Source organism: Ramularia collo-cygni (assembly GCF_900074925.1).
Source record: "Ramularia collo-cygni strain URUG2 genome assembly, contig: RCC_scaffold11, whole genome shotgun sequence".
Lineage (NCBI taxonomy): Eukaryota > Fungi > Ascomycota > Dothideomycetes > Mycosphaerellales > Mycosphaerellaceae > Ramularia > Ramularia collo-cygni.
The window spans coordinates 736,896-752,022 of NW_019716265.1; the positions used below are offsets into that span (position 1 = coordinate 736,896).

Consider the following 15,127-nt stretch of genomic DNA (forward strand, 5'->3'; position numbering starts at 1 on the left):
GCGACAAAGAAATGTAGCTGCCCTGTCTGCGACTCGGTCCTACAGGCTGTGCGTATTCGCTCCGTACTTTACACTTTGTAGTCTGGCAAACATTGTTACGACATCACCCGTTGGGCTCGAGACAGCTTGCGTTTGGCATTCCCGAGAATCCCCACGCACACGCTACTGTAGAAGTGCATGACTAGGTAGCGTTCTGTGCGTGACGAAAGGGAATTGGAGACTTAGCCGGAAAACTTTAAATCTCATGGCTTCGGTGTGGTGGCTGCGCGGCGGATGCGCGTCAGATCGTGAACGCAGAACCGGATTTCTGACGTGAAATGTAGAATTCCTCGCATCCACTGGTTCTGGTCACGTTGACACACATGCTGTCGACAGTTGGATGTTCCATCGTCTGCCCTGACTGACTATCGATGCGTATAGCTGGAGTAGGGATGTTTAGTGTACTACACACTAGCGCTCCACACGGTGTATATACGGTGTATACAGGGTCTCTAAAATGAGGTCCTTATGTATACCGAACGGCCTTCCGCATTAGGCAAGCCGGAGTAATTTCGTGTTATAATTACCGTACGCCGAGGGTATTATAACTATCGTTCGCTTAGCGAACGAAATAAGGCTATCTTATTCGGTATCCGTATACTACTATATATAGGCCTATATCTAGAGCTTTAATTCGAATGTATTATAGCTAACTAACCGCTATTCCCTAAAGCTTTAATACTATCTATATCCTTCTCGTTAACTAGTAGCGGTAGTAGTAAGCGAAAGCGAAGTAAGAATATTTACTAGAGGGAAGTATAGCGAGTATCTGCTAGACGGCCGTATCCGCTTATTACCTATAGTTATTATAGTAACGAATAGACGTTAAATTCGAGAGGTCGTATATTATAGTATCTAAGCCGTTATAAGGTATTACCGGAGGCCCTCTAGCTAGTATATTAGAAGTATAAGGTAGATAATAAGCTATACGAACTAACTAGTAAAGAGGATATCCCTTAACCTCCGGCAATTAATAGCTAGCTAGACCGTATCTCGGAGGCTAAGGTAGAGGCTCTATATAAGGCGATTATAACGTAAATATTCGGTACTAGCTTAGCGCTTTATACTATAAATAATTAGTTATTTCGAGGGATACTATATTAGATAAGGCTAGCGTATAGGCCGGTCCTAAGAAAGCAGCTTACTAAAAGGTAGCTTCTACTAATTTATAAGGAGCTAAAGGAAGCGATAGATAAAGAGCTAAGGAGGGCTAAGAGAGTTATACTAGTTAGTAATAAATAGACTAATAGAGCTAGCCGCTATACTACTAACTTCCTTACTATATCGTTAAAAGCAGCCTACTTCCTTTATTCTTCGAAATATAGTACGGAACGCGCTATAGCTATAAATATAGCGAAGCACCTTATATCTATAATCTAGTAGTTTCCTTAGAGCAAGGTTATAGTAGTTATATTAGATAATATACCGGTAATAAATAGTATAAGAGAGCAGGTAAGTCCTAGAGGTTTTGCCTATATAGTTAATAATAAACTAACGTACGGTAACGTAGCTTAAGAATTAATTCCCTTAACTTTAAACACTCGGCTATATATCTTATTAAACTACTATCCTTATAGGCCTTATTACCGGCTACGATATCGTTAATACAATCTACGAACGACTATATTTTTTCGCTAGCTACTAGAAGTATACGAACCTACTATAGGAGGTTCTATAGAATATTAGTAAGGGTAGTTACTACCGGTTCTAACTAGCCGGAGAAACACGCTAGTAGGGCAAGGTTTTATGCGCTAAGTTAATATATAATAACCGCTTCTAGCTCTAAGAGGTATACTTAAACTACGGCTATAGAGTTACCGAGCCTACTAGTACCTCTAGGGCTTAGAAGTAATAATAGTTAATATTTAAGCGTATAGCCGAGAAGCCCTCGTTCTTCTCTAAGTATAAGGCGTTTATTAATATACTAGAGCCCTTCCTTAAGGTAACTATTACTCTCGAAGTAGACTAACTAAAGCTATCTTACGTTTATAGTAATTACCGCTACCTTCTTAACTATAGCTAGATTAATATATTACTACCTTTGTAGGAGATTAAGCATCTAATTAACTACTAGTATAGCTAGCTATATTACTAGCTATCGATTCCGGCCTTCCTCGGTAATATAAAGTATCGTAGTTCGAAGGATTACGAGTTTACTATCGTTAATTAAGACACGCTACATTCGCTCTTACTATACCTTATTACGTATTACCGTGCTTAACGACGGCTATTAATACTATTATTAAGAATAGCTAGTAAATTAAAGTCTACCGTAGAGCTTAAAATGCGAGCTAAAGCGCTCCTTAGTAACCTATTCGCCCTCCGTAATAAGAGCGGTTAATTTAATAATAAGATCGTATAGGCCTCTAGATTAAGAGGCTTAACTATATAGTAGTAGATTAACAACTTTTAGAAGCAATATCCGGAGCTAACTAAGCTCGTATTACTATCGCTATCTATCTATTTAACTACCGGTATTATAGAGCGTAATTAGTCTGCGTATAGCTTTATTATAAGCTTAACTCGTAACTAGCTCTTATACGACGCTCTAAATAAGCTAGTATACGTTTATTAGAACCTCCGCATTAAATATAAGATAGATAACCGGCTTCTTAATAAAGCCGATAATAATAAAGCGGCTCTAGCGAGCCTTTTAGAGCTCCTTAAAGTAATAGTTAATAACTAATTCGATAAGCTAGTAGCTAGTAATAGTAAGCTATAAGTAGTAAGTAGTAAGGGCAGTTACGTAATTAGATCTAATCCTCTTATAGAGATTTACTTATATCTATACCCTTCTTAGTTAGCGCAGCCGCTACGTACACGTAGTGTACGTAGTGTACATATACGTGTACATAATGCGAAAGTTAAATACACCGTGTATGAACAACCCTAAGCTGGAGGTCTCCGGTTCACGAGTCGACGGCCCCGGCTCGAGAATCGAGACTGCCATGCGCAACCTCGCGCGGCCCGGCCCATTGTGCAGGGATCGTGAAGCCTGATTTCGGCTGCTGACTTGTTGACTTTTTCTCTTGTTGTCCAAGATCCGTCTCGTCTTACATTCCGACAGGGCATGCGATGGCGTCCCCTGCCAACGACGCAGCACCTGCAGCTGTAACAGATGCAGTTCTCAAGCCGTCGGACCCAGTCCCGGCGGAAGCAATCCCCGTTAAAGGACTAGACTTTGATGCCTTTGCGGATCGCAATATTACCGTGGCGGAATTGGTGGAAAATCTCAAGAATGTGGGGTTTCAAGCTACGTCAATAGGCCAGGCTGTGGATATAGTCAATGGCATGGTACGCCGACACGTCTCACTCTTGTGGACCGCTTTTGTTGACCATGGCTATAGCGAACATGGCGTGACCAGGAAACGGGCGACCGGACGACGATATTCCTCGGCTACACTTCTAATTTGATATCCTCTGGCCTGCGAGAGACTTTGAGATGGCTTGTTCAGCACAAGCATGTCTCTGCCATCGTCACGACGGCTGGAGGTGTGGAAGAAGACTTTATCAAATGCATGGGCGAGACCTACCTGGGAGCGTTCTCCACACCCGGTGCTGCTCTGCGTGCCAAAGGAATGAACCGCATCGGGAACCTTGTGGTGCCCAACGACAATTATTGCAAGTTTGAGGATTGGGTCATGCCGATTTTGGACATGATGTTGGAAGAGCAGGAAGCCTCAAAGACTGCGGAAGAGCCTCTGCATTGGACACCCAGCAAGATTATCGCGAGGCTAGGGAAAGAGATCAATGATGAGCGCTCAGTGTACTATTGGGCCTACAAGAACGACATTCCCGTCTTCTGTCCAGCTCTTACCGATGGCAGTCTCGGAGACATGTTGTATTTCCACACATTCAAGACCTCGCCTTTGCAGCTCCGGGTCGACATTGTGGAAGACATTCGCAGGATCAACACGATGGCCGTGCGCGCAAAGAGGACTGGCATGATCATCCTCGGCGGAGGGCTTGTCAAACATCATATCGCTAACGCGAACCTCATGCGCAATGGCGCTGAGAGTGCCGTCTACATCAACACAGGTCAGGAGTTCGACGGCTCTGATGCTGGTGCCCGACCAGATGAAGCTGTCAGTTGGGGTAAGATCAAGGCAGACGCGGCCAGCGTGAAGGTACGTTCAAGTTGTTCCTGGGCACAGACGGGATAAAAACAGATCCCAACCAGTGCAAGAGCTCAACGGCTGCTACACGTCCCTCTTCATCACACCTGATGTCCCCTACGACCTCGGTATTGCAAACGTCGGCGTCACGCTAATGCAATCGCAGGTTTATGCTGAAGCAACAATTGTGTTTCCCTTGATCGTTGCCGCCACCTTTGCGAAAGTGAGTGAGCMTAAGTGATGCCAACTGGTAGAGTCTGCTTGGATAAGTTCGAGCTTACCGCGCTTCTGCAAGGTACATCAGCATCTAGGGGGTAGGCCTGCGGGTAACCTGACAGCGAAACACAGCGCTTGCCGCAGGGGTAGTTGTCTGCAAGGACCAGACGGGCGGACGCGGATGGCTGACAATGCACCTTTACAACCGTTGGGAGGAACGGCTCCATCGACGGACACGGTACGTAGAGCGGCGTGGTTGTAGACGTTTTTTTAAATCTGATCACTCTACGGCAGAGCTACCTTACCAGAGTTACCTTATCGATCGCCTCGAAATTTCGGGCCGAAAAATCGTCGACGCATCTATCATGTGAACTGCTGCACTTGTTCTCAACGGAAGTCTTCGTACATTGAACTGACTACCCGTGTCCAGGCCGCAGATGATACATATCTCACTGCACTGTATTTTGTGGCTTGGTGGTACCGCAGCCCTGCCGTTTTTGGACAGAACGCGGGGCTGTGGTTGGAACTTGGAAGGGTCCATGCAGGTGCATGCATTCACGTGCGTTCACCGATCCACTTTGATGATCTACCTACCGATCCTGGGCAGCTGTGCAGCACCAGCATCCCGATGACACATTTGAGGCTGCTTCTGCCTGGAGGACCATCCTCAACCGCGCTCTCAGTGCACCGATTCGAGCACTCGCCGTCACAAGCATCCTGGAACGCCGGAGTTGCTTCCCTTCCGACGCGCGAAAACATTTAGGAATTGTCCTTATCTGCTGTCATTCGAAGCAGTGATCTGTGTCGATCAAACTTCGGCGGTGGAGGGTGCACATGAGCAAAGATTAAAGGGATTTGGCTGWCCGATGACAAGAAGCTATTTCTAAGTCTCCAAGGCACCACCAGCTACCGAGACATTCGCGACTTTTCGATTGCCATCGACATCATTGCACTCGTGCATCTACCTCTCCGCAAAGCACCCTCCTTTCGACATCACCTCTTTGACGCCCACCTACTTACGATGGACGCCACCGTGGAGGGCCCACCACCGCCGCCTCCTGCCAGCAATCTGCCCCCGGAGCTCCGCACGTCCGACGCTACAATCACGCAACATCCGCCCGCTGCTCCAGCTTCTTGGGGAGGAGCAGAAGGAGGAACAGGAGAAGGCGGAGGAAGAGGAAGGGCAGGWTCGGATTACACGGGGAGTGACGGGTACGACACGCAAGAAGGGGATGACTCGCCGAGAGCATGGGCGCCGATCACAGAAGATCTGACAGTGCCGTGCGAAGACGAGCTGGAGTTCCTTGTTAGCAAGGGGGAGCGGAGCGCGCTCGACCACGAATACTGGGAGAAAGAGATGTCCTTCGATGTAGAAGATCCAGAGCTGGTCCCAGGAGAGAGCGGACGCATTGATTGGCTTGTGGAGGCCTTCAACGGCACAGAGGACAACCCCAACAATGAGGAGATCATGCGCTCTCCAGTCGTCCGTGTTGGCGGCTTGGACTGGCAGATCAAGTTTCACCCCAAGGGTCACGGCTCGAAGTATCTCAGTGTGTATCTCGAGTGCATCAGCATGCTCGAGTCAGACTATGCCGAGACGGAAGAGTTCCACCACCCACCTTTCCCTTTTCTGAAGGACGCCAGCCAGATCCGCAAGCGCCGCTCAGTTGCTGCACAGTTCTTGGTCGTCATGTACAACCCCGAGGAGCCCAGGGTGTATGAACACCGATCCGAGGCCCATCAATTCCACAAGAAGCAAGCCGACTATGGATGGGTCTACTTCAGCAAGTATCCGCGCGGCGAGTTCCACATCAGGCAGCACACTCAGCGTCAGGCCATACTACGCAACGACAAGCTTGCATTCAAGGCGTATGTCCGAATCATTGAGGATCCCACCGGCAGCAAGTGGGAGCACAGCGCGCAACGTGGTGCTTCGGATCAGATCGTTTCTGTTACAGGCCTCAGACCCTTCAGAAAGTCGTCACAATACGTTGCTGGCGCGGTTCCGCTCCTCCACTTTGCACCCTTTCGCAGACTCGTCCATGAAATGCCGGCTGACACGCAGTTAGCAGAATGGCTGCAACCGCTGTTGCTCAAGATGTATAGCCGCCAGCGATCTTCAACCCATAACGCGCGCGGAACTTATCACGAAGGCGATGTGATGGAGATGATGTGGAAGATGTCYGCTCTTTTCAACTCTGAAAACGACCCTGCACTTGTGCAGCAGTGGCAAGAAATTGTGGGCGTGTTCGACCTGGAGAGAGGCTCGGCATGCGGTGTGAGTCGACTCAACACCAAGGAGTACGTGACCATCCAGGATGCAGTGGACCACCACCCGAAGACCATCGTATGTCCACAGCTATTGACCATGGAACTTACACGCCAGGAGCATGACAAGAAAACACGCAAATGGAAAAAGATCWCTAACAGTGTCCGCCTTAATGATCATATTCAAGTCAATGGGTCTCAATACACGCTGTTTGCCTTCATCACTCACTGTGGGCATCTCATGTCTTCAAAATACAACACTTATGTGAGACCAAATGGCGTCGGAAAGGGATGGTACGGCTACCATGACGGGCTCGTAACTCGTCTCACAGAGAAGCAGGCTCGTGATCGCTACTTTGGATCTGATCTCGATGACCGCGGTAAGTAAATCTGCAAAGTGTCTTCCTCAGCTGCTAACCACTTCACTCTTTTAGGTAGATCGAGGAGTCCGCATGACGGCTACGATTCTGTGTTCAGCAACTTTCATGAGACTAAAGAAAACGAGGTTCCTTCAATCGTCATGTATGTGCGCGACGATGTTGCGGTCGACACATTCAACGCGGCTCCCATTGAGAATTTTGTGGTTCCCAGGGCGGCGGGTGCCGCCACCCCGGAGCCGGATGGCATGAACGTTGGAGATGCGATYATGCGCGACGCTGATGAGGGATCGATCATCGAGGACGACCCGACTGATGGAACGACGCTTGAAAAGGGCACCTTCTCTTGGCTAGGGCGATGCCACTACGAGGGTCAATGGAAGAATGGAAAGTATCACGGTGGCGGCTACCACATCGCCACAAACGGCGATGAGTATCTCGGAAGCTTCGAGAAGGGCCTCAAGCATGGATTTGGAAAGATGATCTATGCTGATACTGGTGACGTTTACGAGGGCGAGTGGCAGGAAGACAAGCATCACGGTCGGGGCAGACTCACCGAGCTCTCCTCGGGGAATGTGTTTGAGGGCGGCTGGCTTGAGGGCAAGAAGCACGGTTCGTTCACACTCAAGGGTACCGTCACGGAAGAAGACAAGAGCCGCTGCACCATTTGCTACGACCAAGACATGACCACCGCCTTCTACGACTGTGGCCATGTCGTCGCTTGCCGCGAATGCGCCGCTCGAATCGAAATTTGTCCGGTCTGTCGTCGTCGTGTTGCGGCGAGACTACAGCTGTACGGCGTGAAGATCTCGTCGGGCTGATTTTCACACTTACTGCACTTTAGCGCGGCGTTATTGACACGAGACCCCATGAATTGAATTGCCTTTGCTTCACTCTCGCCTGTAACTATGTTCATTGTGAAGCTCCAGCAGCACTCGAATCAACCGCTGCGTAGAGAGCGTAATTGAACAGATCAGTACGCCGATTTCACAACACCGCGTCCACTCAGCTTCCCGGACACATTGCGCTTAAATTTCATTACATCGTGTGTTACTTAGTTTGGGAGCTACAATCTAGCATCAACCTCCGCACCAGCCTGGTGTTGTCCATGGTCTTGCACAAGAGCGCCCGACTTGTCGTTCAAATCTTCCTGTACCTTTGGTTGCAGAGCCCGCTCCAGAGTCTGCATGAAGCGCCACACATCGCTGAACGTGTTGTAAAGCGGAACAGGAGCGACGCGAATACAGCCAGGCTTTCGCTTATCGCAGATGATTCCATCCTGTTCCAGAGCGGCGCTGACCGGCTCTAGCAGTCCCTCGCGAAGAAGTACGCTGAGCTGTGTTCCGCGCTGTCTTGGGTCTGAGGGTGTGATGATCTGGAATGGTACCGTTTCGGCAGAGTCTCGCTCTGAGATTTGGTTGAGGAGGTGCTCGGCGTAGCCAGTGAGTAGTAATGATTTTGATCGAAGGGCTGACATGGATGTCTTTTCGAAGATGGATAGGGAGGCGGATAGGCAGGTCAAGTCTACTGCGGATGGGTTTGCGAGTTGGAATCCCTGGGCACCTGGAGTAGGGACATATTCTGGTAGAAATTAGCCGGGATTGAACATTATCATGGTAGGGGAATAACTTACTGTTGTCCATCAAGAAGCGAACAGACTTGTCACCGCCGTACCATCCCTTCAATCCGGTGTTCGAGCCATTGTTGCCGTGCTTCTCGTGAACGAAAGCACCAGCCATACCACCAGCTCCGCAGTTGATGTACTTGTAGTTGCACCAGCAAGCAAAGTCAACACCCCATTCATGTAGCTTGAGTTCGACATTACCAGCTGCGTGTGCAAGATCCCAGCCAATGATGAGTCCGCGAGAGTGTGCATGCTTGGTAATAGTAGCAATGTCCAGCAATTGCCCACTGTAGTATTGAATGCCAGGGAGAAGGATCAAAGCAAGTTCATCGGCRTGTTTATCGATGAGAGAAATGATGTTGGAGGTTGTCATGATGTAGCCGTCATCAGGCTCAACAAGTAACATGTTCTCCTTGGCGTTGAGACCATGCCATTCGATCTGAGATTCAATAGCGTACTGGGAGAGTATGAGCAATATACCAGCAGGCTTTCATGTGGTATACATACCCAATCGCTTGGGAACGGCCGCCACTCGCACATGATCTTGGTCTTCTTTCCCTGCGGCTTGTAGAAGGCAGCCATCATGAGATGAAGATTGACAGTCAACGTGTTCATGATTACAACTTCCTCGGGGGAAGCACCGACTAGAGCAGCGGTCTTCTTGGAGCAATCCGCCGCCATGTCTTGGAAAGGTGCCAACGGGGAGTCTTCGAAGTTTGTGAAGTGACCACCGACGCCAATGGAGCCCCATGTCTTCATGTAAGCTGCCATATATTCGGTTAAGACCTTTGGCTGAAGACCCAAGGAGTTTCCGCAGAAGTATATGCTCTCGTCATCTGGGCCTGATGCAACTGCGCTTGTTTGTGCATCATCTGCAAGTGTCTTTCGTTTCAGTTGAGCTTTGGTCGGCACCACGAATTCACTCCGGAAACTGTCATATGTCAATGGCAATTCGACAAACAATCAGGGATGATCATGGGATTGCCGTGTGATGCGTACCTGGGAAGGTCCTTGACATTATCGAGAGATTGTGCAAAGTCCAGAGAGTTCGTGTGGGTTGGCCACTCGGGCTTTTCGCCACGGCGAAGTGTTTCGATGGCACTATGAACGTCCATTGTGTGTCGATGTGTGTGCTCGAAGTAGGGATGAAGGTGAAGTGAAGGTTTTGATGAATGATTATGATGCGAGTGCTGAAAGGACTGCTACGACGACGACATTCTTATTTCGAATCAAGTTCCGTCACCAATGAGGAAGGAGGCAAAGTACGGAAGGTGCAACGCGCGCTAGCGGAAGATATTGTGGATGCTGGTGCGTGCAAACAGCTCTCGGCCTATCAAGCTGTGGATTTGAAGGATTCTACAAAGAGTTGTGTGGTGCATGTGCAAAACCACACGATGTCCACATCGCTTCGACACATGCTGTCGGAAGGAACTGACGGAAGACGGAGTTCTATTGTGACACTGGCACACGGGCCATTTGTTTACATCATTTTGTGGACGGTGGCAGAGCCATGGCACGGATTGATGATACTTGCATTGCGATCATTATTCTAGGTGTCAATTTGAGAAGTGAGTGTGCAGGYATGGACAAGGGGGCCAATCGTCAACGACTTCTTTCTTGCAAATGTAACCATTTCCGGCAACCTCACACAAAGGATATCCTAAGTAGATACCAGCCTTGACCCCTGTACTCCACCAGTGAAGCGAGTGAAAGAAAAGAACGGCATTGCGGAACGGATTGCTGCCCCGATCCGTAGGTTTCCTTGTGTGTTGGACAATCACACGCCATATAATGGCCGAACAGCGTAGTCCTCACCATTGAACATACTACACAGCCTCTGCTCCACCTACGCAGCCATTCTCAGTTCAACAACAACATCGACACACCATGAGCCCCGCAAGACTAAGTCCCCTGCCTTCGCCAGCAGCACTCGCATCATATAAAATTTCCGAGAATGGATTCCTTCCTGCAGAAGTGCCATTAAGCCGCCTGCCAGACGACTACTATCAGCCGTGGGAAGCCATTGTTGAGATGTTGCCCGAGCTCCTCGAGTCCAGACAAGTTCGGCAACGAGTCGACGAATTGCCAGTCCTAGACACATCGCACCTGAGCAGTGAGCCAGAGTGGCAGAGGGCGTACTCGGTACTCGCAATCCTGACTCAAGCATACGTTTGGCAAGGCCCGGAACCCGCGCAGGTCAGTAGCACGCTGGTCTGAGACCGATCACATGCTGACAATAGATAGCGGCTACCACCGGCTATATCAGTCTCTTTTCTTGCAGCAGCCGAGCACCTCGAGGTTCACCCGATCGCGACCTATGCAGCACTCAATCTTTGGAATTGGACAACGATCGAAGATGGTGTTGTCGACTTTTCGAATCCCGACAACTTGGTATCGATACACACTCAGACCGGATCGATCGATGAGTCTTGGTTCTTTATCATTTCAAATGCCATGGAAGCAAGAGCAGGGCCCTTGATCAAGATGATGCTGGAAGCCATGGAAGCTGTTGAGCGAGATGATGTGGCAATCATCATTGATAGCCTGGACAGTCTTGGTCAAAGTATTGTTGAGATCGGCGCGCTATTAGAACGCATGGATGAGCAATGTCGCCCGCAATATTTCTACCACGAGATTCGACCTTTCCTGGCTGGCAGTATGAACATGGAGACCGCAGGCTTACCCGACGGCATCTTCTATGACGAAGGMAGCGGAAAAGGGTCGTGGCGCAAATTACGTGGCGGGAGCAACGGCCAGAGWTCTTTGATCCAATTCTTCGATGCAGTTCTTGGTGTGGAACACACCAAATGCAGCAACTTCCACCAGGAGATGCGAAGATACATGCCAGGGCCGCATGCCAGATTCCTCGACGACATCGAGGCTATTGCAAACATCCGAGGCTATGTCGATGAACACCAGGAGAACTCTGATCTACTTGCGGCGTACAACAGCGTTGTGGCAGTACTCAGCGGCTTCCGTGACAAGCATATCCAACTAGTCACGAGATACATCATCCTACCAAGCAGAATGCCTCGGTTGCCCATGGAAAAAGACCGCGTGAGCATCGCGTCCGCTTCCACAAAGCTGTCATCAGCAGTGCCTGCCACGGAAGATCTCGTCGGCACAGGTGGGACCAAGTTGATTCCATTTTTGAGAACGTCAAGGGATGAGACCAGGGATGCCACAGTAGGGTGAGGCGGCGTTGTTTGTTGCGGTTGGATGACCTGTCTCGCGGTCGAACTTTCTGCGTGCACCCACCTCGTCACAGCCCATTGGCTAGATCAGGCCCAAACGAGCCAGTCATTTGGTCATACCTAAGGGGAAATCAAGGAACGTCAGCATAATCCAGAGAGCAGCGATCTCGAACGAGGGAAAACTCGCTGGCTTTCTGAAAAACTCTCTCTCGGAGGACAGTCTTCCATTCGCACATGGGGACGATTGACGGCCCGAGCGTTCGGCAAATGTGAAAGAATCGATGCATTGAGACGCACCAGAGTCAGATCTTTCAGTTTTTGGTTAGACTTACATAGGGAAGAGCGGAATGTCCGCAAGAGAGCCGTCGAGCGTTTGGCGACCAGGCTGCAGGAAGTCTTGCAGACCTTCGTCGGTTTCATTGAGCCACGGCATCGCAAAGAAGTCGGCGTCGTACATGGTCAAGTCCGCGGGTGCAGCAGCAACAGATGTGATTTCCTGATCAGGCATCAATGGAGGCGTGTCATGATCTGTCCTCTCAGCTTGCGGTGGCTGCACCTCAGTCTCTCCATCATCAATAGGTAGCAAGCCAAATAGTTGAGAAGATGCCTGCTTTCTGCGGGACCGAACAAGAAGTTCCCTTTCCCGAACATGCTTGACCACTGTCTTGAGTAGAGACTGCACAATGAGTGAATATTGACGAGCATGTGGATCGACTTTGGCGAAATAGTCCAGACACCGGATGGAGGCTTGGCAGCTCTCCTCAAACACAAGCCCGCTCTGACCAAGATTGCCGATCGCGAGCACTAGCGAAGTCGTGAAAAGCCAAGAGCTGTGTTATGTTAGTCAAATATCTTTCATTGCAGCCGCGGATGAGCACGTACACAATCAGGGGCATGCGAAGTGGCATGCTGCCTGTGGCGATCACGGCCTGCAGTGTCTCCACGAACGATGAGGCTGCATCTAGCGCAGCGTCAGCGAACTTCTTCTTCTCATCGTTCTCCGCTTGGGTGGTGGGCGCCTTGACCGGCGCTCCCAGAACGTCGTAAAGCTCGTATAGGAGAAACGGCTTTGTGAGAAGCATTATGCCGTAGTAATAGGAGCACAACACTTGACAAGCCCCCACCTGAAAAGAAAACGAAGAAGAATTAGCACCGTCTCACACGATAGAAGCCCAGCGTTCCCCGAAACAGTTCCGATTTACCACCTGCGTACACCTGCCCGTTGGCATGATAACTCAAACCTGGCCTTGAATGTCTTTCTTTCGTCACACTACTTACAGTGGAGTCGCGCCCAGTCACGCTGGTAGTAGTCCGGCTGGTAATATTGACAAACTGCCTCATCCACCTTGATGCCCATGACTTGAGCTGATGAGAGACGTAGGTCGCTATGCGAAGAGAGATTCGTTTACGCGAATAGACCTCAACGACCACTCGTTCAATGATCATGAAAATTTGGACACTGGAGTCCAGTACCAGGAATGGAAGGCTGGTCTCCGAAGCGTTGTACTTGACAGTGCAGTCGACGTCCGATGTCGAAGGTGGTCGGCCCAGAAGGTTGCTTATAAGCATGTCGACAACGCGGAGGCTTTTCCAGATTCGGTCTCTCATTGCGTGCTTTGCTGATCCAAAAGAAGCGTTGACCTCTGTACGGTGCAAACCGATTGCGTACGCTGTACGAGCAGCCAGTGCTATGATAAAGATCAGTGAAACTGTAAACATTGGCAGAACGCCATTGCTCAAGCTTACAAAAGTACAGGTAAGCTCCATTGGGTTGAAACGCTCTCAGCATGTATAAAGAAACCAACGCAAAGCCCTGTACTGTGGCCACATTCATGCTGCCACATAAGTTTATGAGCAGATCGTCGCGAGCACGYTTAAACCATGATTCTGCCTTGACTTCGTCTTTCCCCTGTTTACCAATGGCCAGTACAAGAAAGTACGGGGCAGTGCTAGGAGCATTTGTGATCCATGACTGCAGTTCCCCCTTTTCGAAGAGGTCTACAAGACCTGTGGTAGCTATCGAATACTCTTCGATCAGACCCGCAAGTTCGAGCGGTGCAGTGGGCGCACCGAAAGCTGATGATTGCCGGTCTGACAGCTCCGGCCGCGGTACCTCGACGATAGAGTCCTGTGTCGTGTCAGCGTCATGGAGTGCAGGGCAATACTGGAGAGAGCGATTGAAAAGCCTTTTACCGCAACGATAAGCAAAGTAAACGCTTCTCTTAGCTCGGCACGGTCTCTCGTGACAATTGTTCATTTTGGACTCGCCAGGATGCTCTCCAATCGCAGAGTGGCTCGATAAGTGGCGGAGAGGGACAATCCAGAGACATCTGGCAACTTGTCCCTCCCATTGCTTTCGGACGAACTCACCCTTGAAGATGCCACTGGGAATCCATCTGGATCGACTTCTGAGGCAATGAGGTGTCTCACAGTCTGCAGAAACGACAGCGGTGCGCAATCACCGATGAATATGACTTTTCCTTGGGCGTCACGCAGTAGTCGAGCTTCCAACGGAACAGCTGTACCCTCTTGATGATCATCCCTGCTTACGTTGGGAGATATAGATCGTCCGAGCCCGTGGTCTTGAAGTTCTCTAGGCCTATGCGAATGTTCCTCGCTACGACGCCTCTGTAGGGCCGGTAGCTGTGTTGGATCGACTCGCACGGCATTTCCAGGCGTATTGCACGCCGACTGCACCGTGCGAGGCCTCGGACCAGAGAATACACAGTTGTCTGCGCGTTTCTTCCTCACACAGTAGCTACAGGGCGTCTGCCTTTAGCAAGGGTGAACACGTTAGCATTTGATGTCTTCCGCCTGTGAGCTGACTTGCCCGTCGCACTTCACTTTGCGAGCTTTGCACAAGTCGCAAGCCGCCGTTACACGTTCGATCCGTCTTCGCTTGGGGATAGTGCCGCCGTTGTCGCCTGGCGTGGACATCCTGGACCCTGTAGAGCTTTTCCTAGAAGATGCAGGTGGTGTCGGAGCAATTCTTAAGGTGCCGATGCGAGGCGAGGAGGTGTCGGGGCCGAGTTAAGATCTTCATCAACGTGAAGAATACCTGCCCAACGGACCAAATGTCCAGTGGCAGCCTAGAGATCAGTTCTCTCGGATGTCAACGGACTTCTATTATTGGCGAGGGAGGTGGGCAGAAAAATGAAGACGCGAGACGGACGGAAGAAGAAAGCTCGGACGCGGTCAGCCAAGCCCTTCCGAGCAGTCGTTCCGTCGCATCTCCTGAGCGACAAGCCACTTACGCAGACCCACAGTGGTGACTGCATCGCTACGAGAGTCTTC

At 50.0% G+C, this 15,127-nt stretch overlaps 5 protein-coding genes; 3 read left to right on the forward strand and 2 right to left on the reverse strand.

The window, feature by feature from the left end:
* Nucleotides 1-3,114: 3,114 nt before the first annotated feature.
* On the forward strand, nucleotides 3,115-4,395 carry RCC_07361 (probable deoxyhypusine synthase; the record flags this gene model as incomplete). XM_023772619.1 has 3 exons in its annotated part: nucleotides 3,115-3,333; nucleotides 3,387-4,166; nucleotides 4,321-4,395. The coding sequence occupies 3 exons, from the start codon at nucleotides 3,115-3,117 to the stop codon at nucleotides 4,393-4,395; spliced, it is 1,074 nt and encodes a 357-aa protein (XP_023628387.1).
* A 996-nt stretch (nucleotides 4,396-5,391) lies between these two features.
* On the forward strand, nucleotides 5,392-7,836 carry RCC_07362 (uncharacterized protein; the record flags this gene model as incomplete). XM_023772620.1 has 2 exons in its annotated part: nucleotides 5,392-7,018; nucleotides 7,073-7,836. The coding sequence occupies 2 exons, from the start codon at nucleotides 5,392-5,394 to the stop codon at nucleotides 7,834-7,836; spliced, it is 2,391 nt and encodes a 796-aa protein (XP_023628388.1).
* A 245-nt stretch (nucleotides 7,837-8,081) lies between these two features.
* Nucleotides 8,082-9,754, reverse strand: RCC_07363 (probable Kynureninase 2; the record flags this gene model as incomplete). XM_023772621.1 has 4 exons in its annotated part: nucleotides 8,082-8,596; nucleotides 8,649-9,096; nucleotides 9,147-9,570; nucleotides 9,639-9,754. The coding sequence occupies 4 exons, from the start codon at nucleotides 9,752-9,754 to the stop codon at nucleotides 8,082-8,084; spliced, it is 1,503 nt and encodes a 500-aa protein (XP_023628389.1).
* A 772-nt stretch (nucleotides 9,755-10,526) lies between these two features.
* RCC_07364 (related to tryptophan 2,3 dioxygenase) lies at nucleotides 10,527-11,834 on the forward strand (the record flags this gene model as incomplete). XM_023772622.1 has 2 exons in its annotated part: nucleotides 10,527-10,835; nucleotides 10,884-11,834. The coding sequence occupies 2 exons, from the start codon at nucleotides 10,527-10,529 to the stop codon at nucleotides 11,832-11,834; spliced, it is 1,260 nt and encodes a 419-aa protein (XP_023628390.1).
* Nucleotides 11,835-11,901: 67 nt separating this feature from the next.
* Nucleotides 11,902-14,770, reverse strand: RCC_07365 (related to positive regulator of PUT (proline utilization) genes; the record flags this gene model as incomplete). XM_023772623.1 has 7 exons in its annotated part: nucleotides 11,902-11,953; nucleotides 12,166-12,663; nucleotides 12,716-12,957; nucleotides 13,112-13,521; nucleotides 13,580-13,961; nucleotides 14,204-14,606; nucleotides 14,664-14,770. The coding sequence occupies 7 exons, from the start codon at nucleotides 14,768-14,770 to the stop codon at nucleotides 11,902-11,904; spliced, it is 2,094 nt and encodes a 697-aa protein (XP_023628391.1).
* Between the last annotated feature and the right edge of the window lie 357 nt (nucleotides 14,771-15,127).